A 26,512-nucleotide genomic window follows, 5' to 3' on the forward strand; every position below is an offset into this window, starting at 1 on the left:
TATAATAATTGACTCTTATTTTGTCACACCACAAATAATCAAATTTGTTTTCCAACTGATTATTTTATTAAAAAAAAAAAAATTGTTGTTCCTTCAACAATGATAAAGTCAACAATTGCTTTAACAGTCGATCATAGTCAAGCTTCTTCTTTACCGATCCTTTGGTAACTAAAAAATATCTGCGGTCGGTAATAGAGAAAATAATATTTACAGTTCGATGGCACGAAGTTTTGAAAAACTGCCGATAAATTCAACTTCTATTTTTGTCTTTTCCCAAAAATGAAGTACAGGACAATGATTTCGCCCAGTTGCCACTCTTGTAGCAACGACTGTAGAAGACACACGTTTATCATAACCCGTCCAAGCTAATTAGTGAGTCGTGTATCATTCGTTCAAAATAACTAGCTATTGATATAATAACCGTCCACAATGAGTGGTAAGTCTTGAAATTATCTTCAATTAATTCATTACTTACATAATTATTATTAAATTTAATAAAACTTTTCTCTATGAATTTTATTGATAAACTCAACAGTATATAACATGCCAGCAACCGGTCTGAAATAAATGACCTTCAATCTTTGTCACTTTTAACATGCTTTGCCTTACAAAATTTTGAGTTTATCCGTAAAATAATCATGACATTCTTAAACTTTAAATATTCTTTAACTTACTTTTGTTTCTAATTTTTTTTTTGTGATTCATTTAAATGAATAATGACATTTTTATGAATCGTTACAATAATAGATCTCTATTATAACCATTGATTCTCAAATTTATTCCTTCTTTATCTCATTTCCCGCTCAACAGAGCAATCTCTTACAATATTAACCCTCCTAGATATAAATTAGTATTATTTGATTGACCAATCAAATTAATTTTTTCCTCATGGCTACCACTTTTTTTTTTCAATAGATGAAAAATATTTAGCCCTACTTAATGAGGCATATTTTTTAATCAAGCCTCCAAATAAATAATACAATGGTGTACGAATTATTTTAATCCGGATTATTAAAATCCGAAGTTCGTTATGCCTATGTCAAATACTAAAAGTTCAATAACCCTACATCATGCATCGTCTTCTAGGAACTGGTACTAAAAAATTAACAGAAATAAAAAAATAACCTTTGGTGGTTGATTTGTGAACAAAAGTGCATGAATTCCTTGCAAATCCGTGCTATTATGAGATCCTAGAATAGTGAGCAGAAAAGAAAGAGTTGATCCGACTCGAGTGTAAATATAAACCTTTAAAGGAGACGCCGGAGTGTCGCGACGTTACTATCTCAAGTTTCCTCTGCTATTCATATCGTAAAATTATTATTATTTCATTTAATTCTCTAAAAAAAATTTTGATTCACAACGATGAAATTAATTGACAATCATTAATAAATTTAATCATTAATATTTAGTTTGTATACGCAACTATGGATCCTAATTATAATCAATTTGACCTCGGTAATCTCAATTTATCAAGGTCTCTACAGACTGAAGTACAGAATAGCCAGTTTTAGATGTTACTTTTTTATACTTGTAAACTGTATGAAACTTAATATCCACTATCCTTACTATTACTACAGCCCAACTAGGTGTATTGTTCTTCAATGAAACACGATTGCATGTGAATCTGGATTTTTAGTGTCAATAGAATGAATGGAGTAGGCAAAACAATCATATTTTTGTTATTACTAAACTAATAGTATTTTTTGGCTATTCTAGTATCATACACTATTTTTGTAAATTGACAAATTTTTCAAGAACAATTCCTACATCTTGTTAAATTGATAAGGAAGTTCATTCAAGCCTGGAAGAGAAGACAATAAAATAGTTGTGAATTGAATGTTTAAATAATAATATGGTATATCAAAGGAGAGAACCTGATCAAGCCTAGGTGTAACCATATCTCATTGCTACTCAGAGAGATTGTATGAAACTTTATGAAAGAATTCTTTACATTGAACTTCATATGTACATGTAAATTCATAAATAGGATTATAATCAATTTTCAAGAATTCAATACATCTTTTTGGCAGAATAATTGTCTATATATTATATACCTAGACTAGATAGCACATATGGCTCAGCACTGAATTGAAGAATCTTAAATTGCATTGTCAACAATCCTAAATATAAAATTTTTTTAAAGAGACCAATGAAATTTCCTAGCTACACAGTAAATTGTTAAATGTCAATAAAGTGACGTTTTTAATTTGAATATAAGATACAAATAAAATTTTGTATACTATTATTGAGAAACACTGAGAGAGATTTGCCAAAAAAACCAAAAAAAATAACCCTCAGTTTATTTCTCATGAAACTATGTTTCTTGGTGGTAAATATTTACTTTTCTTCATCACAAGGCAGAGAATCATAGGCAAAACATAAATTGACTATCAACTGATTCTACTCCACTAAAGTTTTTGCTGTGCTTGGTAATGATTAGTATGACATAAAAACTAACTAAACAGAATACCTTTGCAATTGATATTCATTAACAAGTGGAGGTGATAATCAGAAATTCTTATTACTCATTATCGTCTTGAATGATCGTTATCAATACTCCTAAACTAAATCTAAATGGACTACAAAACAAATTTTATCTGCTATCGAATTCAAGTTAAAGATGTCAGAAATAATTTCATCCAATAAAAACTTCATTAAAAATTATCTTGGCTTTCATAAAACCATCTTGAATTAATGAAAACATAGTAAAAATCGATTTTTACTTATGAATTAAAGCACGTCTTAAATGTGATATTTTATAAGGTCATCAACTTGATATCCATTGGATAGTAATTAAAATGTCAGGACGAGATAAAAGAATAATTACTATCTAAAAATACCACCAAGCATTCTACAGAATAGTTTAAATCAACATCATTTTTATCACCAGAAATAATAAAAATATCATTCATTTCTCCAACAAATCTTAATTCAACATTTGAGTTAGAGAATTCAAAATATTATCACGAAAATTTATTCTTCAAAGTTTGTCTCAATGATGTTGAAGAAGTTGCATCATTGTAAAATGAAGAAATTCATAATTTACACGTGCTTGTAAAATGATACAGATGCAACATTTACATCGTGCCAACAAAATTTCATCTATGAAATATATTTCTCTTCCAAACAACTGTATTTAAAACATTCAGTTGTGATGACGCACGAATATCAACTGCGTACAAAAATATTTCGATCAATATATAAGATTATGTTTTGATGATACAACATTAGACATCCACTAATCTGTCATAATCACAGATTACTCCAAAAATATGGGACCAGCTAACCAGAACACAATGTATTTTTATACGCGATATATCATTTACTATCAAATTGAAAGTACAACCGGTCTATTCCTGGTCCAACATTGGACCAAGGCTAGCTAAACTGGCCCAACCTAACACGAGGAACAGACCAAAGATGACTAAACAGCTCTAGTCTTGAACCAGGAATGAGTTAGCTTCTCCGTTTACCAAGAGCTCTTCAAGAAAACTAATGGATTTTTTTTAATTATCACATTATCTAAATAATTTCCAGCATTTTAAGAATGTTTCATTATTTAGAAGCCACACATTTGTTGCTACGACATCTAAATATATTAAGGCTTGGCATTTTGCCATTTATCTGTTTAATATTTTTTTTTTCTGGCACCTCCCTGCATTCATATCATTCCGTTATTTAATGTTTCGTGTCAATTTCAAATTGGATAAAACGAGACAACTTAAAATACGTTTGAAAAAATTCATGTTACATAAATAAGCTGCTGAGAAAAAAAATAAGTTAGTGATCATATGTTTCATTAAAGAGCCATTAAACTCTGACTTTTTTATTCGATAAGTATTATGTAACTGATGTGATAAATGTGAAAAATTTTTCAGACTTTTATCAATCACATAATAATGATAATTAATAAATTGATACAGTAATATAGGCTAAAGAAAAGAAATCAGTAAAAATAATTATTATCAATTTTATTAATTATTTTGTCTTTTATTTTCATTTCAGGTTTCGCATGGGTAACTTTAGCTACTAATGATTCATATTGTCTTGGAGCTCTTGTACTGGCTCATTCTTTGAAACGTGTTGAAACCAAACATGATATTGCAGTACTTATTACTCCAGGTGTAACTACACCCATGAGGTAAGAAATCTAATGTCAAATCATCAATTTTCTATCTAGAGTAATAACAGTAATTAATAAATAGTTTTGTTGATTGATTTATGGTTGTATAACTTGGTGGTAATCTTAAAGTTCAAGTTGAAAGCCAATCATGATGTCAATTAGGATTACAGTTCTTGCCAAGATTTACCTATAGGCTGCTGCCAGCTTTAAATTTGGATGGCTTTGAACTTGGAAGTTTGCATTTGTATACAATGACTTTTACGATTGTTTGTTGATGATGGTAATCATTTAGTAAGCTGATGGTCTTGATGAATGAGACTGACGATAATCGATTATATAGATGTATATTTAAGTTTGTAAAGCTTCTCTTTCATAAACCTTTCACCCTCATGATACACTTCGTCAGCATCATATACCTGGCACACTAGGGTGCCTCAGACCCAAGGCATTTAAATGTTTACCACCACATGAAAAGAAGTTTGAAAGTTTAATTATTTTTATTACGGTCTGTTGTAACTCTAATTTGCTAAATGTGTTAACAATACACCGTAATAATTTTTACTTTAATATTTTGTCTGTACACTAAGCTATTAATTATAATTAATAATTTAATATTCTTTTTAAATGTTTCTAGGGAAAAATTATCATCAGTGTTCAATTTAGTCAAAGAAGTCAATGTTCTCGACTCGCAAGATGAAACTAATCTAGCTCTGCTTGCTAGACCAGAATTAGGAATTACATTTACTAAATTACATTGTTGGAGATTGACAGAATATGAAAAATGTGTTTTCGTGGATGCTGATACTCTCGTAAGATAATTTATAATCATAAAAATAAGATTGATTTTGATGAAATAAATCTAAACCTGTTTTTATCATTGATAGGTAATTCGTAACTGTGATGAGCTTTTCGATCGTGAAGAGCTTTCAGCAGCACCAGATGTTGGCTGGCCGGATTGCTTTAACTCCGGAGTTTTTGTCTTCAAACCATCACAGCAAACATTTGCGTCATTAACATCTTTCGCTGCAGCAAGGGGATCTTTTGATGGAGGTGATCAAGGTCTCTTGAATCTATTCTTCAGTGATTGGGCTCATAAAGATATCTCGAAACATTTGCCTTTTATTTATAATATGTGTTCCACTGCTAGTTATTCTTATTTACCAGCCTACAAACAGTAAGTATTACATCAAAAAAAGTTTTTTTTTTAAATTATTGAGACAGTAATTCATGATAAACTTACCTCACAAAAAATATTACCAAACTAATGAATTTTTTAAAAAATAATGGGAAATTTTTTCATCAAGGTAGCAAATAAATAATACATCATATTTAATGCTAATGTAATAGATTTGGAGGAGATGTAAAGATCATCCACTTCATTGGTAACTCAAAGCCATGGCTTCAATACTTCGACACACAATCAGGTCAAGTTCACCCAACATCTGAACTAGGACATCTTCAATCACTCCTTCAACATTGGTGGGATATCTTTTGTGAAAACGTACATCCCCAATTATCGTCAGCTATGGTACGTATTTATTGACCACAACGTGATTGTAATATTGTTTTTAGTGTGAGATTTGATATTAAAAATTTTTTTGAATTAATCGTTGAATTTTAAACATAAAAATTTATTGAATAATATATGTTATATTTATTTGGATTTTTGCCTGATTATTGTAATATGCTTACCTTTTACTGGTTCTGGAAGCTAAGCAACGTGGATACGAAATATCGCGAGGTAAGAATTAATTTATTTCTTTCATTAAACGATTTTAAGCTTTTTATTAAATTATTTCACACCAAGCCAATTTGAATGTTGATAAAGCACGACGTAAATGTGTCAAATAATATCAAATTTCAACACAAGTATGATTTAGATTCCAGTAAATGTTAAATTGGCAAAAACATTATGTTTTAAAAATATGTTTATACCACTAAATAGATTTTTATAGAAGCATTTTATCTAAATTATTCATTTTTTATTTTTACTTCTACAAAATTAGCTAATAAATAATATTATAATTTTGTATTTCTAAATTCAAACTTGAAAGAATTATTAATTAATTATTAAGTAGTGAACTAAAACAATTAATTACATAGGTTTACAAAAGTAACGTTTGTAAAAAATTACACATAATGTCTCAGCTTTTTTTTTCTTAACAAAAACTGCAATGCTTTCTTGTATTTTTTTTTGCAAACATTAGAATACTGTAAACCTGTGTCATCTAAAATTACTAACAAAATATAGTATGCATTTTTTTTTCTGTTTTGGCATGATGATGCTCCTCATAGGTTAGCAGGATTTTGGCACCATGTGAGAACAATTTTTTCCCTCCTGAATCTTCAAATCCATCGTTTCCTCATACATCGAATCATGTATGTCATACATCGACAGACGAAACATTTGACGAAGTTGATGTTCTTCCAAATTTTTCAGAATTTAAAGATCCTTGGGAAAATTATGTAGAGCATTCGAATCATAATGAAAACAATCACCCAAATGAAATAAATCATGATAATATCAATAGTCATAATCATGATGATAACAATTGTCCCTTTCCACCTCAAAATTATCAAATACAATATTGTTTGATAGAAAATGATAATTCGCTAAATAATATCATCAATGACTTCAAAAATGAGAACTTTCATGGAAAGATCAGTAATTTAATTACTAACAATAATAATCATTTCAATTTTAATCATGAAGATAACTTTGATGATAAGAAAAGTGAACAGATCAATAAAACATTTACTGACCATGTGTCTGAAAATTTTTTCTTAAACGTAGGAAATAGACAATTGCAGGATAACGATTGTAATAATGAAAATACAAATAATATTGAAGCTTATTATGATCATAAATCACCAATACATCAGTCAAATTATGTAAATTTTAGGAACGAACAAAATTATTCCAATCAAAATGATAATAATTGTAACATGTTACAAATAGAACCCCTAGAACGAGAACAGTTAAAGTTGAATAATTTAACAGAAGTGATAACACAAAACCCAGAAAGTCTAAACCATGTTGAAAAGGTGATAGAATGTAATGAATTAGTACTAGACAGTGATTCCCATCCCAACTCCTGCACAGACCTCCAAAGTATTGCAAGTCAATCACAAATGAATAGTATGGACGAGATTGATTCTGTAAGTATTGATTGTGTAAATGCATTGAATTATTTGTTTTTTATATTGCTTTAGTATTAATAAATAATTTTTAGCTTCAAAAAAAGAAGTAATTCTTTGCTGGTAATAATGATGTTATTAATATTCACTAAAATGGTGAAGAATATAAATTTGAATTTCAATGATTAAAGATGGGCTAGTAATAAATGATTTCTTTTGCTTCAATAGGCTGGAATTGCTGGTGCATTATCCAAACTTATTCTTGGAGAGCCAAGATCACCAGAGCAAATGATCTACGAGGATCATGTTAGGAAGCAAAGTTGGGAACAAGGACAGATCGATTACATGGGTCGAGATAGCTTCGATAATATTTGGAAGAAAATCTGTACCACGTTGTCAACTACTCCTGAAGAGAAACCTCAATTAAAAGTAAGATAGATGAAAATAATTGTTGTTGATTTTAATTAATAGCATTAAAATAAATTTGTTCTCAAGGAAAAGGCATTGCCTGAATCAGAAGAAGAAAAGGTACCATCATCAGATGTTCCAAAGGTACCTTTAAAGGCTGTACCTGATTCAAGTGATACGACAACTGAAGATAAATCAGGTATGTGATTATTCTCTGTTAAACAAATTATTTATCTTACTATAAATGAAAAAAAAAGTTATATTTTATATTGAATATTTATCGAAGCTTTTTTTGAAAATTTACACGAAATATTTTGTAATCGATACAAATAGTGCGATTGAAGGTACAAATATATTAAGATATAACATAATAAAAGTTATTGAATAAAAATAAAAAATAAAAAAATACTAAGTGTTTCAATTATTATTGTGGAAAACATTTTCTGCCTCATTGGAATGCTTGCTATAATGAATTAACTACATCAGCTTTAAAAATGATTTTTGTTTGAATTGAAAAGTTTTTTTTTAAATCTCATTTGGTTAGTTTTTTAATTAAAATATTATTTAAAACTTCCTTCGAATTTTTTTTTTTAAATTCGTTGAAAAGTTTCATGATATTTGATTGATTGAAAACCAATATTTTTAATAATTACTTATATTTAAGTGTTTGGAGCAGGAACAAAGGAGAGAAACTAACAGTTGGCGCCATAGTATAACTACATCTTGTCTTGTTGTTTTGCTTTATTGGGGTAAATATTTTGAACGCTTCACACTAACTGATTGCTATTTTACTCATTCATTCATGTAACAATGATCTCATTCATTAAAAATCATGGCCAAGTAAAAGAAAAAAACGATTGTAAACAAATTGGGCCAGCATTTTTTTTCAATGCCAATTAGTCTGGTTATTGATAATATAAGGAATGATTTGTTGTTTAAATATTACAGCAGATAAAACTAACATGAAGAACAAAAATGCTTTTTTGGAGATCAGCAAGTTTTTTCTGAGCTTGACTTGATTGTTAAACTTTGGCAATTTTTACCTGGGATTGTTCAATACTCAGCAAACATGAATCAATTATATTCTATATTGAACTACCATAGCTTCATTGTTTTTTAAATTGTTAATTGAAATAATATTTCTAAAAATATTGTCTTGTGGAAAATTGTGTTATTATCATTTCATCACAGCAATAATTTTAGTTTTAACTGCTTTTTAAAAATAATCGCATAAAATTCATCAAATATTTTTTATAATGAAGATCATTCATAAATTATCATTAAAAGGAAATCATAAATATTGTTAAAATAATTATTTTTATAGTTTATAAAAAATATCGTCTTTCGCACAATTCATATCATTATTTATTTATTATTACATTCACCATAATGATTCATATTAACGATTCCTATGTATTCTACTATTCACCAGCAATAGAAGCCAAACTACAAGATGCCATAACGGATTCTCATTCAAAACAAACCGATAAAAACATTAGTGACGTAGTTTCTGTAAGCAGCGCAATACCAAGTGGAGAATTGAAGCAATTTCCAGAAAGAAAAATTCAAGAAGCTGCATTTTCTTCCACTCCAACTTCTCCATTATCTCCAGAAACGTGTGAAAGAAAAACCGAACCTATTCTAGCTCTTAAATCTCCTCCTCCGCAATTGTGTATCAAAGAATTTGGAGAGAAAATGACGAGTGAAGTTAAAGAATCCGCGGAAATTAGAGAAAAATCAAAAGAAGAAGAAAATAAATCAGCAAGTGTTACTCCTTTGAGTTGTCCGATGTCTAAACCAAAAACTCCTGTTGAAGAATCAACTATTGAAAGTCCAGTTCCTATTCAAGTAGCAGAATCAGTTTTAGAGGCAGATATTAAAGAATCTGTATCAGAAGATGTGAAACCAGTAAGAGAAGAAGCTATTTCTTCGACTTCAGCATCAGTTCAAGAAACTATTTCTGCTGTTGTTCAAACTCCTCTTGAACCACTAGCTATGTTATCTCAATCAATTGCAGTTCCACCACCACAACCTAATGGATCAGCCTTAGATATTGATCCTAATTTTGCTATGAAAAAAGAACCTTTACGTGCACAAGTTCCATCAGAATCAATTGTTACATCAACATCGCCTGTAAGTGAGTCCAGATCAGCACCATCACTCCAAGATACTCCGACCACTAGACAAGAGACTAAAAAAGAAACAAAAGTTGATGATGTACCTGATGTTCCTAAAGTTTGTCGAAAACAATCAAGTGTGGCAAGTACAACAGATATTGGACCAACAAAAGTACCTGAACCAGTGCTTCAAGAATCAAATAAATTAACGAATAAAGAATCACCTAAAGTTCAATTGAAAGAAATAAAATCAGATGAGTCTTCAACTTCAGAAGCATCAAAACCTGACGATTCAGCTATAAAAGTAACAGAACAACCAGCTGAAGAAACGAAACCAAATGTGCCTACTGCTTCAGAAAAAACTGAGCCTGCATGTCCACGAAAACCACAAGACCCTGCAAAACCAACACGAAGTAAAGAACTTAAAATCCCGGGAACCCCAATTGTAACTGAAGCAACGCCACCTACTAGTCCTCCAATAGAAGCTGGAGCAAGTTTGACAGAAGAACCGAAACCGGTGAAGAAAGTGACTAAGAAGGTGACTAAAAAAGGATCAGAAGATAAGCCAGAGAAAAGTGAAGGAGAAGAAGGTAAAAAAGGTGCCAAAAAAGTTGTTAAAAAAGTGATGAAGAAGCCTAAAGATGGAGAAGAAGAGGCTGAAAGTAGTGTTACTGGAGAGAAACCAAAAAAAGTTGTTAAAACTGTGAAAAAAACAACTAAACTACCAAGTCAAACCTTGGAAGCTGATGCATCTGTTCCTGATACTCCACCACCAACTACTTCAGACACGCCAGTACCACCGAAGAGAAAAGTTAAATCCACTACTACCAAAACGTCAAAGAAATCTGAATCAGAGTCATAATTGACTCTACATTATTGATGTTATTCAAGTGTTTAAATAAATTGAAGTAAGATTTAACGTAATTAAGAATTATTAATTTAAATATTTTTTTACTTATTTCTAAATTATACTATGTATTATAAAATTTTTAGAGAAATTTTATTGAAAGATGAAAAGAATCTAATAAATTTTCGATATCTTACTTCAATTTTTTTCATGTTATCATTGTTTTTGCATTTCATATGATATAAATAATAACAAAAATACCAATCCTACATTGCAAATCTTTATGTATTCAAAGGGTTTAATACTTAAATTAATTTGTATCATCATTTTATTACGTTCACTTTTTTCACGGCAATCATGAAAACTATTTATGAATATTTTAAATATTCTGTGCAATATTTAAGCATTAAAGAAATTATTTGAGAAATGGTAAACATTTAGTATGTTAAGATCTGCAGTGTCGGTAAGATTTTTTGGAGAGCTTTTGCCTAGTCGCTGTTTTGTTTTTGTATTTTCTTTATAAATATAACTAATTTTTATTCTAAATCCAGACTGAACTAATAAAAAGTGTTTTCTAGACTCTTAAGATCACTAGTTATATCATTAATTTTAATATTTCAATTTATAAAAGCATAACAGAACTTAATTTTACTTTTATTCATGCACTGTCTGATGTTTTATTGATTTATATAAAGAACTTTCACAAAGCTCTTTTAATTTATACAATTTGTTTATGACTCATGTTGATCAATAATAATTATAATCTCATTGTTGTCCATCAATCATATATTTTAGTATTTTTAAAAACAATACGAAATTAATCATGTTAAATTAAATTACTATTTGCTATTGTGAATTATAAACAAATTAAATTATCGTATACATTTTTAATATTTGTTCAAATTGTATCACGTAAGAAGAGATTAAAATCAACAAGTTTTATTTATGTTTATATTTATAACGATAAAAATTTTATAAGGTTGAAAATATATAATTAGAATAAAAAGAGCATTACATGTTAGAAAAATATAATTTTTTATTCTTACCTTTAATCATCACGTTTGTTTTCAAATTAAATATTTTGTTTTCATTAGTCTAATTACCATTTGCGTCGTTGTACAAATTTAAATATATTTCATTGCCGCTAAAGTGTGTAACTATTAACAAAAACAAAAAAAAAATGTCATGACTTGGATTCATCAATAAATACATATTTCTGAGATTATTAAAAAAAATCATAAATTAAAAGCAAATTTTTCGAAGTAAAAACAATATTATATTTTTTTAACCTAAAAATATTGTTACCTTTTTTCATCTGAATAATTTTATTTAAACAAAAAAAATCAACTTGTTTATATATTATTTCAACAATTAATCTGCCAATTCGTAATTTAAATTTAGTCCAACACATTCTAAATTCTATTGTTGTAAAAAAAGCACAGAATATCAATATAATCAATATGATTAATTAAAACATTTCTACCAATATTCGTATTCACCAAAAAAAAAACATCTAAAGTTGTTATTTAAATAATATGCACAAAAAAAAATCAAATAAGAACAAAATAGAATTCATGGCGCAATTGCAAAGAGCCAAGGGCACGTGATGTCTCGTGGGTACGACCCTGAAGAGTGAAGAGCCACCAGTATGGCTACTCCAGTGAGTCGCAGTAACTGACAACAGCTGAGCAGTAGCAAGCGCTAGAGCTCACATATCTTAACGTAGTGGTGATGAAAAAATGATTAAATTAATATAAATAAAAGTCTCAATCAAACAGTGAAATGATTAAAGACATGGCAGATGATGAAGCTACTCAAGCAACAAATGATGACGCAAGTGAATGTAAAAGACACGCGGTTCAACTTGGATACTGGAGTGATCCTTACATAAACTTTTTTGTCAGACAAACAGCCCGAAAACCTCCGGAAATAAATCGTGGATATTACGCAAGAGTTAAAGGCATTGAAAATTTTATAAATAAATTCCTCAAAGTAAGTATTTATTTTAAATAATTAACGTTTTATTGAGATGAGAGTGTTCGCGAAAAGATGAATTCTAACCTCTAAGTTAGTCCGCCGAAAACAGACAGCTGATGAAGTAGCGTTAGAGGGGTCGAGGAGTTAGGTGAAAGAGGGATGTGATCAAATAGAGATGGAAACCTTGACCTTAACGAGGCCCTGGCCTAATTTTCCATCTGGATCGTGGCTTTTATTACGAATACAAGATATAGGTCAATGCAAAATCAATGTCCAGATATCTTCTATTAGGAGTAATAATGTTTCAACTTCCTCATAGTATTTCACACCTGTTAATAAATTATTAACTGCAGTAATCAATTTTTTTGTTTTATACTCAGTTAATATATTCACTAAATTTTAAATTTTTTCTTTTGAATGAAGTATTCTTTAAGTTCACCCTCAGCTCTTTCATGATATTTATTTGATGTTGCAATTCTTTTTTACTTGATATTAAAATTTTTAAATAAAAATGTTCTTATGAAATACGTGATAAAAAGTAGATTTAGTTCAACTTCTCGTATTGTATTTTTACTTTTTCTCTCTTTCATTTTTTATCCTTTTTTATTCATCAATATTCCAATAAAAATATGTATTAGTTTTATTCTCATTTCATTAACTGATAAAAATGAATAATAAAAAAAACATTTGATATTTTAATTTTGATTTATTTAGATATCTGGTGGAAAAGGTCAAATCATAAACTTGGGTGCAGGATTTGATACACTTTATTGGCGGCTAAAGGATGCTGGAATGTGCCCACAAAATTTTATAGAGTTGGATTTTCCTAGTGTAACAGCAAAAAAATGTTACCATATAAAAAAGCACAAACAAATGATAGACAGCCTTAATACAGAAGGTACGTCATGTGTTTAATTACTTTAAATTGTAGTTAATTAAGGAAGATTGTTGGCTCCTTTTATCATAATCTTGATTTGAATTCCAGATGGAGAAATTAGATTTTCAACTACTGATCTTCACGCAGCTAATTACCATTTAATTGGAACGGATTTAAGACACATATCAGAACTATCAAATAAATTAACTCAAGCTGAAGTTGACTTCAATATTCCTACGTTATTTTTGGCTGAGTGTGTCCTCGTTTACATTGATAATAATGCGGCGTCTGTTCTTGTTAAATGGCTCGCTCAAAAATTTTCAAATAGTATTTTTGTAAACTATGAGCAAGTGAATATGAGAGATAAATTTGGACAAGTTATGCTGTCTAATTTACGTTGTCGAGGCTGTTTATTAGCTGGTGTTGAAGACTGTGAATCTTTAGAAACTCAACAAAGACGGTAAGATAATTTCATTTAATTATTTCTCTTTAATTAAAACATTGATCATTAATGTTTTAAACAAGATTCTTTTGTAATCATAAATTTCATTTTCAGTTTCACAAATCACTATTAACAATATTCGTCATTGACATTTTTTGTGGCATTATACCAACCTAAAATAGATTGAGTTACTAATGTTATTTCTAATTAAACATTCACGACGTATTGTTGTTTTTTTTTTTAAATTTTTTAGTCATCTTTAAAAATATAAAACATATTTAATTTGAAATTAACTGAAAAAGTTTATAATTTCGATTTAATGTTTAATAACTCCATTAGAAATATGAGTTATGCATAAAAGTTTAAACTTTGAATCTAAATAAATGCTTAATTTTACTAAAAAAACTTTCTTTAAATATAATAAAATACTTTTATCCTATCTAGTATATATATACATACAATAAATCAGCATAACTTATTGAAAAAAAAATTAGCATTCATATTGAATTCTATGAAGTAATGTAATAATATAATTATCTCTCTTTTTCTTGACTTTCAATAAGAACATCTCAAGATGGTGCTTATGAAAAAATCATTATTAACTCTTTAGGGAAATGTTCTTTTCCGAGCACAATTGGCATTTAGGAATAAACTTGAACTTATCAATTTTAGATATTATATAATTTTTCTGAAATATTTTTAGAATCACATAAAAGTTAACATTTATGATTATATTAAAATAATGATTGATCTAAATGAAATTACTTGGAAGTTGACTTGTATAAAGTTGTAAGATTTCAATTAAATTAACGGGAAATTCAAGCTGATTTTGTAATGGCAATCTTGAAGTCATAAGTGTTGATCTGAGTGAGTAATAATATTCTTAAGTGACATGGATGACATGATGTAATTTTAATCTATATATAGACGTGAATTTCAGTTACCTTTTAACTCAATTTTGATAACATATTGTAATTTAATTTATTAAAACTACTCTCTGAAAATGAAATTCACTATTTTACAGCATAGTGGAAAGTCCGTGTTAAAATCGTGAATGAAGAAACATATTAGTCAGAAGAATTGAACAGTTGAAGGAGTTTTGATCATTGAGTAAAACCCAAGGTTAAAATATAAACACTGTCTTGAGTAATGAAAAATTACTTTAGCTGTAATTAATGACCTTATGGTACAAATTATTTTAAACATTCAACAGATAAAATCATCAGAATGTTGGAAGTTAAATAATCAATTCTATTTGTTAAGTTAAAAAAAAAAAATTTAATTATTTTTCTGGTAATTTTTTTTTTAACATTATTGAATTCGATATAATACCATTGTTCATAATCACATCTTACAATTTGTTCAAATTAGCACAATTAAAAAAAATTAATGAGGATTTATTACTTAAAAATCAGTTGAATGCAGTAGAATTAATATAAAAGAAAAGAATTATGAAAAAAACTCTACTTAAATTCACAGATTGTTATAATTATGTTTTTTTTTTTCAGTTTCACATCAAATGGCTGGGAAGGCTCAAACGCTTGGACAATGGTTGAAGTGTACGATTCATTGCCGGAATCTGAAAGGATGAGGATTGAACGAATTGAAATGCTGGATGAAAGGGAATTATTAATACAATTACTACAACATTATTGTATTGCTATTGCTTGGAATGGAACGATGTTTAAAAATTTATCAATAGCGCAAGGCTAAAGAATTACAAATGTCTGAAAAGTATCCATGGTTACTCCAGGTAATGATAAATGTCGATAAAGTGATGATAATTGGCTAAAAGCAGGTTGGTAAAAGTATTCTTTCGTTTTGCGCTCGAATTGTGATAACAGTGGGTTCTGTCCTCGTGGAAATTCAATTATTTAGACTGATATTGAGCTCATAGTTAAAAATATAATATATGAAATATTTTGATTGGATAATCAACCAAATGAAACCCCATTGCTACAACAATTTTAGCACGTGAAGTAACAAGAAATTACTTAGTTTCTATATAAAGTTAAATGATTCTTTATACTTCTTATACCTCTCCATTTTTTTCTGTGATGAATAGATATTTGAAGAATTCATATAATATTACAATTTATAAAATTTTATAATTATTATTATTTTTAGCTTAAAAAATCTACTATTACTAATAATAGTTTTACTTGAAAACAACAATGGTTAATATAAAAAAAATTCTCAATTTAAACTTATTTTTATCTAATTTATAATTAAACTGCCATTTATACAATAGACCATAATTTATATAATAGCTACAACAAAGGTAATTCTTACGTTTTTTAAATTCGATAACTATTTTTCATGTAGAAAAAAAAAGATTAAAAATCTTTGCACTTAATAAAGATTATAAAAAAATTAATATTAAAAAAAAATTGATAATTAGAAAGGTTGTGTTATTATATTAAGTAATGTTAACTATTTAATTATTAAAGGAAAAAAAATGTTATTAACACATTAAAAATCTTAAAATTTTATTGATATTTTTATTGAACTAGGCTTTTTAAATAATAATCACATTTTTTAATAACTGATTATTCAATAAAAAAAAATACTTAATCGCGAATAATGAATCTCAAGAAATTATTTTTCATGATAATTATTATTACATTTTTAAACGGTAAATATAATTTTTCTTTTGAATAAATCGTAAAAAGAATCAAAGTCAATAAAATCATAAAACAGTTTTGCATAGACATTCTTAAGGATAATCAGGGTTTTGAATTAATTTTGATGCAAATGAAATTCAAATAAACATAAAGTGTAATTAAATGTTTTTTGTCACTTAAACTCACCATACTTCTACGTATATGATTATGCTTAAAGCTATCATAATGTCGTAATATACATGTTTCGAATGTTTAAACGTTGACAAATTGCTTTTTATCCTAGTCTGTTATTAAAATAACTAATATTAAAATCACTGTATAAAACAAAAATTAATTAAATAAATTATTTAAAAAGTACTTTAGATTCAAGAAGCTAAAAAATATACAATTTAAAAAAAAACGTAAAATAAAGATGTGTATTTTTCTTGTTAAAAATATAATAAAATACCTGGAGTAACAAGTAAAAAAATATATTTTTCTCAAAGAAATTAACATAAAGTATAATCACAGTATCTCAAAATTCATGTACTCATTACATGTCACTATCTTAATGTAGTTAAAAATTATATTTTCACATATTGATTTATAATATGCGCAACTTAATTGTAATCAGTGTAAAAAAAAAAAATAATTCAAGTTATTATAGTTATGTATTCTATTGTTTAGAAAATTATGATTAACAAAACAGCGCAATCGCTCAAAAAATTATCCAGCCAAAATCTGTTTCAACGAATATGCACATGTATATTTTTATTAATGCCAAAGAACTTTTACATCTTGCTGTCTGACGATACCATTAATTATATCACTTATTTTCGTAAAAATCAACAGACGGCATAAATGCTTCATAACATGAAAACAATTAAATATTAACACATTTTTATTTATTTGATTTTCAAAATTTTTTCTGTCAAATCATAAATTTTTGTTTTTGTCAAATTTAGAAATTTCATGTGCTTCCATGTCAATATAAAAATTAGACAATTAACGTCATAATTGATATTCCTTAAGATTAGGAAATTTAAAATCGTGAAAGTTAATATAAATTCTTAAGGGGGATAAATATTCAGAGAAAGACAGCAACAATATATTTGAATAAATTAAGTTAAAATGGAAAAAAAATTATTATTTACAAGTTAATTAAATTGAGAATGACTTATTTACAGTGAGTTAGTTATAATTCATAGCATTATATTTATTGAGATCATCGGATAGGAGAATGTTTATTAGAATAATTACATCTCTTATTAATATTATTGTATAGTTTCGTTTTTTGAATATGATTTTATTATGTGAAAGAATAAAAACTATTTAATTCAAATAATTACAATTGAATTTATTTATTTATATAATATCTACAATAATAGGTATAATTATTAATAGATAAAAAATTTTTTATTTACAAAAATTGCATTGATTTTTATCTCAGTTATAGAGTAAGAGAAACTTTTAATAACTTCTTTTATGAACTCCATGGGTACTCGTATAAGAACAACAATTAATTAATCAACAACTATGATTAAATTCGTACGTCAATAATTACATAAGGATCTATGTTTTAATATTTCATATTTGTTTGAATAAGTTTAATAGGAAATTCATGATTTCAATGTTTACACATGAATAGTAGCAGCTACAAATAACTGAATAATTATAATAATTTACTATGTTTCAATTCTATGATACATATTTTGTTTTAAAAAAAAAGAAAATACAATTTTTGTTGCACGTACAGACATTTAAATAATATGAGAAAACATTTTAATAAAACTTTTTATCGTTTTGTTTGCAAGATTTATGTGTACGTTTATTAAAGTTGAAAAAGAGTAGCTGCTTATCTTTGTTGACATTAAGACTCATTTATTACCTTAATCTGTTGTTGTTATTCTGTGTCTGCTCAAGACTAGACGACTGTCTCGTAACCCAAATAACTTTTCAGAAAATTCTTAATAGAAGTTCTTTAAATTTGGAAGAGCTTTTTTAAGAATACATAGTTTAGGTTTTTTCACTTCCACTTTCATTGCTTTGACATATCTACTACATATATGAAACATTTCATTTGCTAAGTAATTTTTTTTTGTAATTTTCCGTTGAATATTCATTAGAAAAATGCCACAGGTAAAACTACTATTTTTCAAATTCATTTATTGCGTCAATCAAATGAATTATTTAAATGAAATTAATAAAATAATTTCTTCTGTGGTTTCTTTTTCTTTATAATTATTTTAAAATATTCCATTTTCAAACTTCAGTGAACTTAGTTCATAAAAGATTTTCTCTAATTCGTTTGTCTTCATTAAATATATCAAAAATAAATATTTTCGAAGGCACCATTAAACTATTCTCGTATACACATTGTTTTACTCTTAATTCCTTAAAGCAACGTTATCTAATTAAAATCCAAGTGGAGAATTTTGTACTCTACCGCCAGCATCACAAACATTATATGAAATTTGTTTTAAATTATTGAAAGTATTTAGATATTTATCTGTTTTTACCACTTTCAAATTATATGCTGTTCTACTTGCAGCCTAAAAAATATTTATTGAATTATTCATTATTTTATTATTATGAATTATTTAAATTTTATAAACAAAAATTGAATAGAGTTTACCTCTGTACACCATGTTTTAGCCATCAATAATTCATGATCTGCACTAGGAACCTTTTCACTAGCTGATTTAGTTGCTCTGCTTAAAACCACCACTGATGTATACGTATCAATTGCTGCTTGTGCTAATCTGTTTAAAATAAATTGCTCATCGACAATTCCTTTGCCGTACTTTATTAAAATTCCTTCAATGGTTTGTCCAAAGGCTTCAATACTCTAAAAAACAATCAATAAACGTTACATTAAAAGAAGTCAAAGTACAAAGATCTTACATTTGAGCTTTAAAACAATTTATCGATTACTTTTTTAACTTCAACTTCAATTAAAGTTAATTACAATCTTTTGAGATATAAAAGAGCTTACTTTTCCAGTCAATTCAGCACTTTCCCGTAAACTTGGATGAACCATATGTGAAAAAGTAGGAGTCGGTCCCAAGCCAACTGCTTTGGTAGCTCGTTTAGCAGCTTCACCAAAAATTAATCCCAAGTTAGCAGTAGGATTTTTGAAAGCTTTCTGTAGTTCTTTCAAATGACTTCCAGCATATTGTATTCCAGTCAAAGCAATGAATAACCGAAGAATGTCATTGGTTCCTTCAAAAATTCGAAAGATTCTTAAATCTCTTAAGACTTTTTCTAATCCAGCATGTTTCATGAAACCCATTCCTCCAAGAGTTTGAATTGCTTCGTCACAAGTCCACCATGCTGCTTCTGATCCAAAAACCTGAATAAAAAATTTAAATTAAAATAGTTTAAAATAACACATTTAATTCGATAAAAAATTTAATCTAAAAGTAATTTTGATTTTATTCGTAATTATTAACTACAAACTTTAGATATAGCAGCTTCTAGGTGATAGTCTTGACTACCCAAATCCATATTTCCCGATACCATGTAGGTTAAAGATTGTGTAACATACTGCAGCAAAGCCATGCGTGCCAATTTCTCCTGGATTGCACCGTATTCTTTGATTAATTTTCCAAACTGCTGACGTTGATTCGCATGTTCTACAGCTTTTTTCAAACATGCCTGCATTGTGCCAGACATTGCCGCAGCCATTCCGAATCTACCATTATTTAAAATATTCATAGCAACTTTAAATCCTTCTCCTTCACCACCAAGAACATTTTCAGCTGGAATTTTAACATCTTCAAAGAAAACTTCTGCTGTATTGCTGCATTTAATACCCATTTTTTGCTCAGGAGGTCCATTAGTGACACCACCAAATCCTCTTTCGACAATAAAACAAGTTACTTTTTCTTTAACTTCACCTGTTTTTGGATCTTTCATTGGCACTTTGGCGAAAACTGTCATAATTTCAGCAATTCCACCATTTGAAATCCAAATTTTGCTGCCATTCAAGACATAATGAGATCCATCTGCTGATTTTATTGCTCGACATTTTACTGCTCCTGCATCTGATCCACAACTGGGTTCAGTTAAAGCGAATGCTGCGTATTCTCCATTAGAAACACGAGGTAAATATTTTTCTTTTTGCTCTGGAGTACCGTAAAGTAAAATACCCTAGAAATAAAAATAATGTAATTTAATTATTCTGCCCTAGCAGTAAAATTGATTGATTTTAAGTACTAGAGTCTTTTCTCCATAAAATCTATTTTGTTTTCCCATGTGTATAATATAATTAAAATGATAGTCTAACATGTTTTTATTAAGTAAACAAAACCTTTTAAGTTAAGTGATATTGTATTAATTAGAATTTTAGAATTCACAAGCTATTTGAGAAAACATTTTCTTGCTTCATTTTAATTTTTATTATGTCAAGTGAGTAATAAATAAATTACTACCCTACTTGGTTAACATGATTCAGCATAAATAAACAATCTTTACTCTCAAATTTTTATACCTTTTTTAACAATTACATATCCAAAGCTAGACCTAGGAATTCAAATAAATGTATAAAGTAACGAAATATAAACAAACAAAAATTTCTTTTAAGAATTGAAAACATAATTTGTGAAAAATTGTTATTAGATATAGTTGGATGCTTTGTGAAATATGATACAATATAAATTTTTTAAAAGCCATGAGAATGATGTATAGGCTTTTTAACCAATATAAAAGAATAAATTTTAATAATAAGATCGATTTTATTATCATACAATTTGCAATTAATTTATTATCCGTCAAGAGTTTCATTGAGTTTATATGTTAATTCATGATCAAAATAGAAAACAGAAGTTGATGATTCAATTTTATCGGATATAAATACCAAAAGAATGGAATATGAATGATTTGTTTAAAATACCAAATTAATATTTATAACATAATTATCAAATCACAATGAACGTTAAATTCAACCTCTTAATTGACAATTAGAAATAAAATAGAAAAATCAGTTTCAAATAAAAAATAAATTTTTAGGAACAAAATCTCTTCTTGTAATTGGAATATTTTGTTTTCATTATGACTCATAACTAATGACAATTGTTGTGCTGTGTTTATTAACAGTAATAAAAATAATTAGGTAAGTGATTAGAATAAACTTCGTATTAAATTAAAAATTTAATGACAATGTATTCATTTTGAAACGAATTCAAGAATTATTTAATTATTCTTTACCTTAAAACCAATACTTTGGTGAGCTCCTAACAATATTCCAACTCCTAGGTCATGGCTACCAAGAATCTCTACCAGTCTTGCATATTGAGTATTATTCAATCCAAATCCACCGTATTGTTCGGGTACTTGTAAAGAAAATACTCCAAGATCCCACAATCCTTTCATTGTTTTTTCATCAACTTCAGAAGTTTCATCATTTTTCATAGGATTATTGACTTCCTTCATTAATAATAAATAATATATTTAAAATCAATTTTATCAAACTTACTTTACTTCAATCCTACAGTGATTATATTGATTATAAATATCTTACAGTTAAGAATTTTTCTATTGGATCTATAGATGCTTGTAGAACAGTCATTTGATCTTGGGTTAACGGTTTTGGAAATGGAAATACTTGATTTACTTGTACTTGACCTCGAAACATATTCATTGTAAAGGATTGTGTCTCTTTTTTATCCTTCGCATCTTGGGTTTCTACTCTTACTGCTGCTTGAGTTGCCAAACATCTATCAAGGTCAAAAATGTTCTTGATTACTATTTTTGTTAGTTAAAAATATATTTATAAAATAGAATAGTTTGTAAAAATAAGGTCATGCAATTAACAAAAATACATTACCTTGTATTAAGATTAATAAATTTATTAAAATGTTTTGGAGTTTGTGTAATTATTCTTGATACACTTGACATCATTTTGTAGAGATTCTTAGTAGTAACAAATATTGAATGACTTTGGAACTACAAGGGTCGTATTGAAATTATCTCCAACAGCTCAGTATTCAATCAAATGCAACAGCTTGACGTTTACTAGACTTTAACTAACTTTTACCAATATACAAACTATGAACTTTGGACTCTCGAGTCCAAAAAAAAATAATGACGTAGATGCTGCATAACAAACTGTACTGTTTTTATTTTGTTAGATGATCGGAGTTTTAAAGATTTCGGTAGTAATATTATCAACAGTGAATCAAACAATCATTTCATTTTCAAATAGGTTATAAAAAAATCTTTGCTATGAAAATAAACAACAATTATAAAAGTTTATCAAAAAATTTGTAACAAATCTGGGTTTCAACCGTCATCATCGATAGAATGACAGGTCGCGAAATGCTTGTGTCAAAAAATGAGCATTAATTTCTGTTTTATCGACAGTCACAATTTGACTGTCCGTTTCCTTCACCGCCATCACTTCATTATGCGCATGCGCATGAGTGCATTTGTATTTGAATTTATTTGTTTGATTCAAATGATGAATTTTAACATATTAGAGAGTATTAATGAGTTTTATAAATTATATAAAAATTAAATTAAGGTTAGAACTCAATAATTAAACAAACTGAAAAATAATATGTTTTTATCTTAACTTACATATTTGTATTCTTCGAAACAAAAAAAATTCTTTTTGTATTATATTGTTTATGTAATTTATTACATTGGAATTTCATTAGTTATATAATCAGAAAAATATGTATAAAAAAAATGATGTATTAATTAATATTCGAATAAAATAGAATGAAAAATTATTAAGTATTTATTTAAAATAAAAAGTACATTACTTTAAATTTAATTTATATTATATTTTGGAAATAAATTGGTCAAATAAATTAATTGTAGATAGTAAATATTAAAATGAATAACTTTTATTATTACTCAAAAGCAATGAATTAAAACAAATTATAGTACGAATTGACAATTTGTAGAGATAAAAGGTTTTCAATTTCATTTGTTCCATTCAGAACAAATTTATCTTTAATTTACTTCAATTTCAATGTGAGCTGAACAAGAACATTTGGAATAAGGATTGCGTCATCGATACAATTTTCACATCATCATTCATTTTCATTAAAATTACAGTTGAGTAAATTCATTTGAGAGTATTAATTAACAGTAAATAATCTCTTAATACATCACTGGTAAACCCTTATTTTTACTCAACTAACTATTTCATATCTTATGGCTCTGAAATATATGTATTGTCAGGTACATATTGAAAATTTAATTCATTTAAAATTACATTTTGTAGTGAATATTTTTAATTTATAAATAAACATTTCAACGTCGACGATTTGTATATAAATAATAATTACTTAACAAAAAAATTCTATAAATATTCTAAAAGTTCAGAATTAGACGATTAAAATGATATCCAATTCCAAAAAAGGGTCAGTGAAATTCAGTAAAAAAAATCAGTGAATTTACACTGAATTATATTATCTGTATAAGAATCTTCGACATTGAAATATTTATTTATTAAATATTAATTCAATACTCTCAAAAATTAAATTGATCTTTTCAAGAATAAATTTTAGTGAAATAATTAATGGATGTTAAATCTTATATGGATCATGAAATTTTGGGAATATACTGATAAACTTTATCTTCAAGCGACACATTGAAGAATTAAATTATTGGAGTATGAAGAAACTGAATTATGTTCAAAAAGTCATTTTCAACTTCTTGTCATTTATTTTCTGTTTCGCACTTGGTTTCACTTTTTCTTCGATAACCCACTCTTGCGCACAGAATAAACCTTCTGGCTCACTCGAAGAAGAGTTTCACAGTCTGTTATCAACTATCGTAACAACCATGACGGACCACTATTTGGACAAACGTATTGAATTGGCTAGAAAAGATTTGCAAGCTATTTTAAAGCAAATTGATAATATTGGTTCTACTGCGAAAGCTTTTAAATTTTGGAACGCATATTTGCAGCTACGTGGACTGCCTAAATTTCAAATAAATCGAAAAGTTGTGTGGGCTCTTATTGCCTTTGGTTGGATTTTTTATTATTTTATTGTTAATTATATTGATTCACTTCAATATCAAAAGGTAATTAATTATTTATTTTATATTTCAAAACATTAAGTTATTGAAAAAATAGTACAACATTAGAAACAACTTATGACTTTGTTATTAAAAATTTGTAATCAGCACAAAAGTTATATTAATTGTAAATTAAATGCCACCAGAATTCTAAGAATATTTAGAGGCCAATTTTTCACAGTGTTGTTCATGCAGAAAAGTTATTTTCGAGAACACGCGATGTTAATTTTTCATGAAATATTCCAAGAGAAATATAAATTTTTAGTATAGATTTTATAGTTTATTTTTACTATAAGTTAAAATATAAAATAAAAAAGAACCACTGAATTATAAATTTGATAAACAAACTTGCATGAGAATGTTAATTTCCATCAGTAATTGTTATTTCCTGTAATTAGATTAAATTTTCTAAATTAAAAATAATTTATATATATTTTAGTGTTTAATTGACTCACCTGATATCTTTCGAAAAATCTTCCGACCAGCAGAGGACTGTTCAATGTGCTTGGGAGTTCAACAGGTTGAAAAAATTTCCAATATTGATCCTGACGTATTCGAGGAGAGGTGAAAGTGCTATTATTGATTGATTAGCATTCCAATGTTCAATAATCCGACATAAATCAAAATAATAGAGAACCATAATGAGATGACTATTTCGAATGTTCCCAACAGATATGCATATTCTGGAATGCCAGTAGTAATTACAGATGCAACAAAAAACTGGACAGCATCTAAAGTATTTTCTTTCCAATTTTTCAAAGCTTTGTATCAAGGTAGAGATGGTGATTGTCAATTTTTTCCTTATCAAACTGGGTTCAAAAGTCTCCAAGATGTTTTCAACATGAGTCAGAACCGAGCTATGTTGAAAGCAGATACAGAAGCTTGGTATGTTGGTTGGTAAGTTTCTCAGTACATTTTTCTGTTAAACAATCTAAAATTAACACAGACTTCATTTTGCAAATAAGCATTGATGTAGATCTATTTAATTATTTTTAATACCATTATTTTCAAATCAATCAAAAACCGTGATTTCAATGTTTGCGTTATTACATAACGTCACTTTAACACATGGAGTTTACCTCAACCCTTGTGAATGTCAATTAGAATAGGGAACAAATACCTTTTTTATTACAATCTTAACTATAATTGGAGTCATCGTTGAAATTAAATATTGAAATATGGGAAAATAAACATGATGATTAATAATAAAATATTGTTTTAAAAAAATATAGGAGTAATTGTGATGAAGAAATTGGTGCAATCCTTCGTGATCATTACGACAGACCTTATTTCTTGCCAGCCACAGCAGAGAGTGAAAAAACAGATTGGATTTTCATGGGCAGTCCCGGTTACGGTGCGCCAATGCATGTAAGTTTCCTGTTGATGAATCACTTCTTCACTAGACATATATGTAAGCTATCCATTTGATGCCCTTTTACTTATAACACCTGGTCATATTCTTCAAAGATCGATGACGTTAATCATCCATCGTGGCAAGCCCAAATCAAGGGATCCAAATTGTGGGTTTTGGAACCTCCCAAGGAATGCCATTATGTCTGTAACAGATTGAGTATCATAGTTAATGAAGGAGAAATAAGTAATTTTGTTGAATTTTGATATTTAGTTTTATTTAACTAAGAAATCAATATTTTTAATCAATAAATTGATGTATTTGTTAGTTATTTTAGACACTAATCGATGGTATCATCAAACCAAAATCATCTCTGAAAATCTCAGTATCACAATTGGAGCAGAATATGATTGAAATCTATTCTAATAACACCTGGATAAATATTTTTCTATCCATTGGATAATTAATTTGTTATTCTTCGATTGATCTTCACCTCAAGTTTGTTTATTTGTGAAACCAAAGACGAAGATTTATTTATTTTTTAATTATGATATTAAACATAAATACTAAAAATTAAAATAAAAATATATTATTC

The 26,512-nt window shown here is 27.6% G+C and overlaps 4 protein-coding genes across 6 annotated transcripts; 3 read left to right on the forward strand and 1 right to left on the reverse strand.

The window, feature by feature from the left end:
* The first annotated feature begins 320 nt into the window (after nucleotides 1–320).
* Gyg (Glycogenin) lies at nucleotides 321–11,322 on the forward strand. Of its 3 annotated transcripts, XM_035087732.1 has the most exons (9): nucleotides 321–436; nucleotides 4,006–4,141; nucleotides 4,758–4,932; nucleotides 5,008–5,297; nucleotides 5,471–5,651; nucleotides 6,419–7,282; nucleotides 7,490–7,690; nucleotides 7,757–7,868; nucleotides 9,102–11,319. In XM_035087732.1, exons 1-9 carry the CDS (start codon nucleotides 430–432, stop codon nucleotides 10,646–10,648), a joined length of 3,513 nt encoding a protein of 1,170 aa, XP_034943623.1. In that variant the 5' UTR covers nucleotides 321–429; the 3' UTR covers nucleotides 10,649–11,319. The 3 variants fall into 3 exon arrangements, with proteins under 3 accessions (XP_034943623.1, XP_034943621.1, XP_034943620.1); XM_035087730.1 differs by lacking the exon at nucleotides 6,419–7,282 and having other exon boundaries at nucleotides 9,102–10,760; XM_035087729.1 differs by lacking the exons at nucleotides 321–436; nucleotides 4,006–4,141; nucleotides 4,758–4,932; nucleotides 5,008–5,297; nucleotides 5,471–5,651 and adding an exon at nucleotides 5,699–5,864 and having other exon boundaries at nucleotides 9,102–11,322.
* A 950-nt stretch (nucleotides 11,323–12,272) lies between these two features.
* On the forward strand, nucleotides 12,273–16,094 carry LOC118069611 (leucine carboxyl methyltransferase 1). Its single transcript, XM_035087835.1, has 4 exons — nucleotides 12,273–12,625; nucleotides 13,325–13,508; nucleotides 13,596–13,947; nucleotides 15,438–16,094. Exons 1-4 carry the CDS (start codon nucleotides 12,416–12,418, stop codon nucleotides 15,640–15,642), a joined length of 951 nt encoding a protein of 316 aa, XP_034943726.1. The 5' UTR covers nucleotides 12,273–12,415; the 3' UTR covers nucleotides 15,643–16,094.
* Nucleotides 16,095–17,940: 1,846 nt separating this feature from the next.
* On the reverse strand, nucleotides 17,941–22,843 carry Acadvl (Acyl-CoA dehydrogenase very long chain). The gene is made up of 7 exons (XM_035087733.1): nucleotides 22,360–22,843; nucleotides 22,054–22,249; nucleotides 21,741–21,959; nucleotides 19,992–20,684; nucleotides 19,528–19,884; nucleotides 19,168–19,380; nucleotides 17,941–19,084 (listed from the first exon to the last, which is right to left on the reverse strand). The coding sequence occupies exons 1-7, from the start codon at nucleotides 22,431–22,433 to the stop codon at nucleotides 18,947–18,949; spliced, it is 1,890 nt and encodes a 629-aa protein (XP_034943624.1). The 5' UTR covers nucleotides 22,434–22,843; the 3' UTR covers nucleotides 17,941–18,946.
* Nucleotides 22,844–24,329: 1,486 nt separating this feature from the next.
* On the forward strand, nucleotides 24,330–26,331 carry LOC118069507 (uncharacterized). The gene is made up of 6 exons (XM_035087672.1): nucleotides 24,330–24,572; nucleotides 25,006–25,130; nucleotides 25,239–25,463; nucleotides 25,799–25,934; nucleotides 26,034–26,163; nucleotides 26,246–26,331. Exons 1-6 carry the CDS (start codon nucleotides 24,330–24,332, stop codon nucleotides 26,329–26,331), a joined length of 945 nt encoding a protein of 314 aa, XP_034943563.1.
* The last annotated feature ends 181 nt before the right edge of the window (nucleotides 26,332–26,512 follow it).

Source organism: Chelonus insularis, unplaced genomic scaffold (genome assembly GCF_013357705.1).
Source record: "Chelonus insularis isolate UGA/USDA-ARS -01 unplaced genomic scaffold, ASM1335770v1 contig_41_pilon, whole genome shotgun sequence".
Lineage (NCBI taxonomy): Eukaryota > Metazoa > Arthropoda > Insecta > Hymenoptera > Braconidae > Chelonus > Chelonus insularis.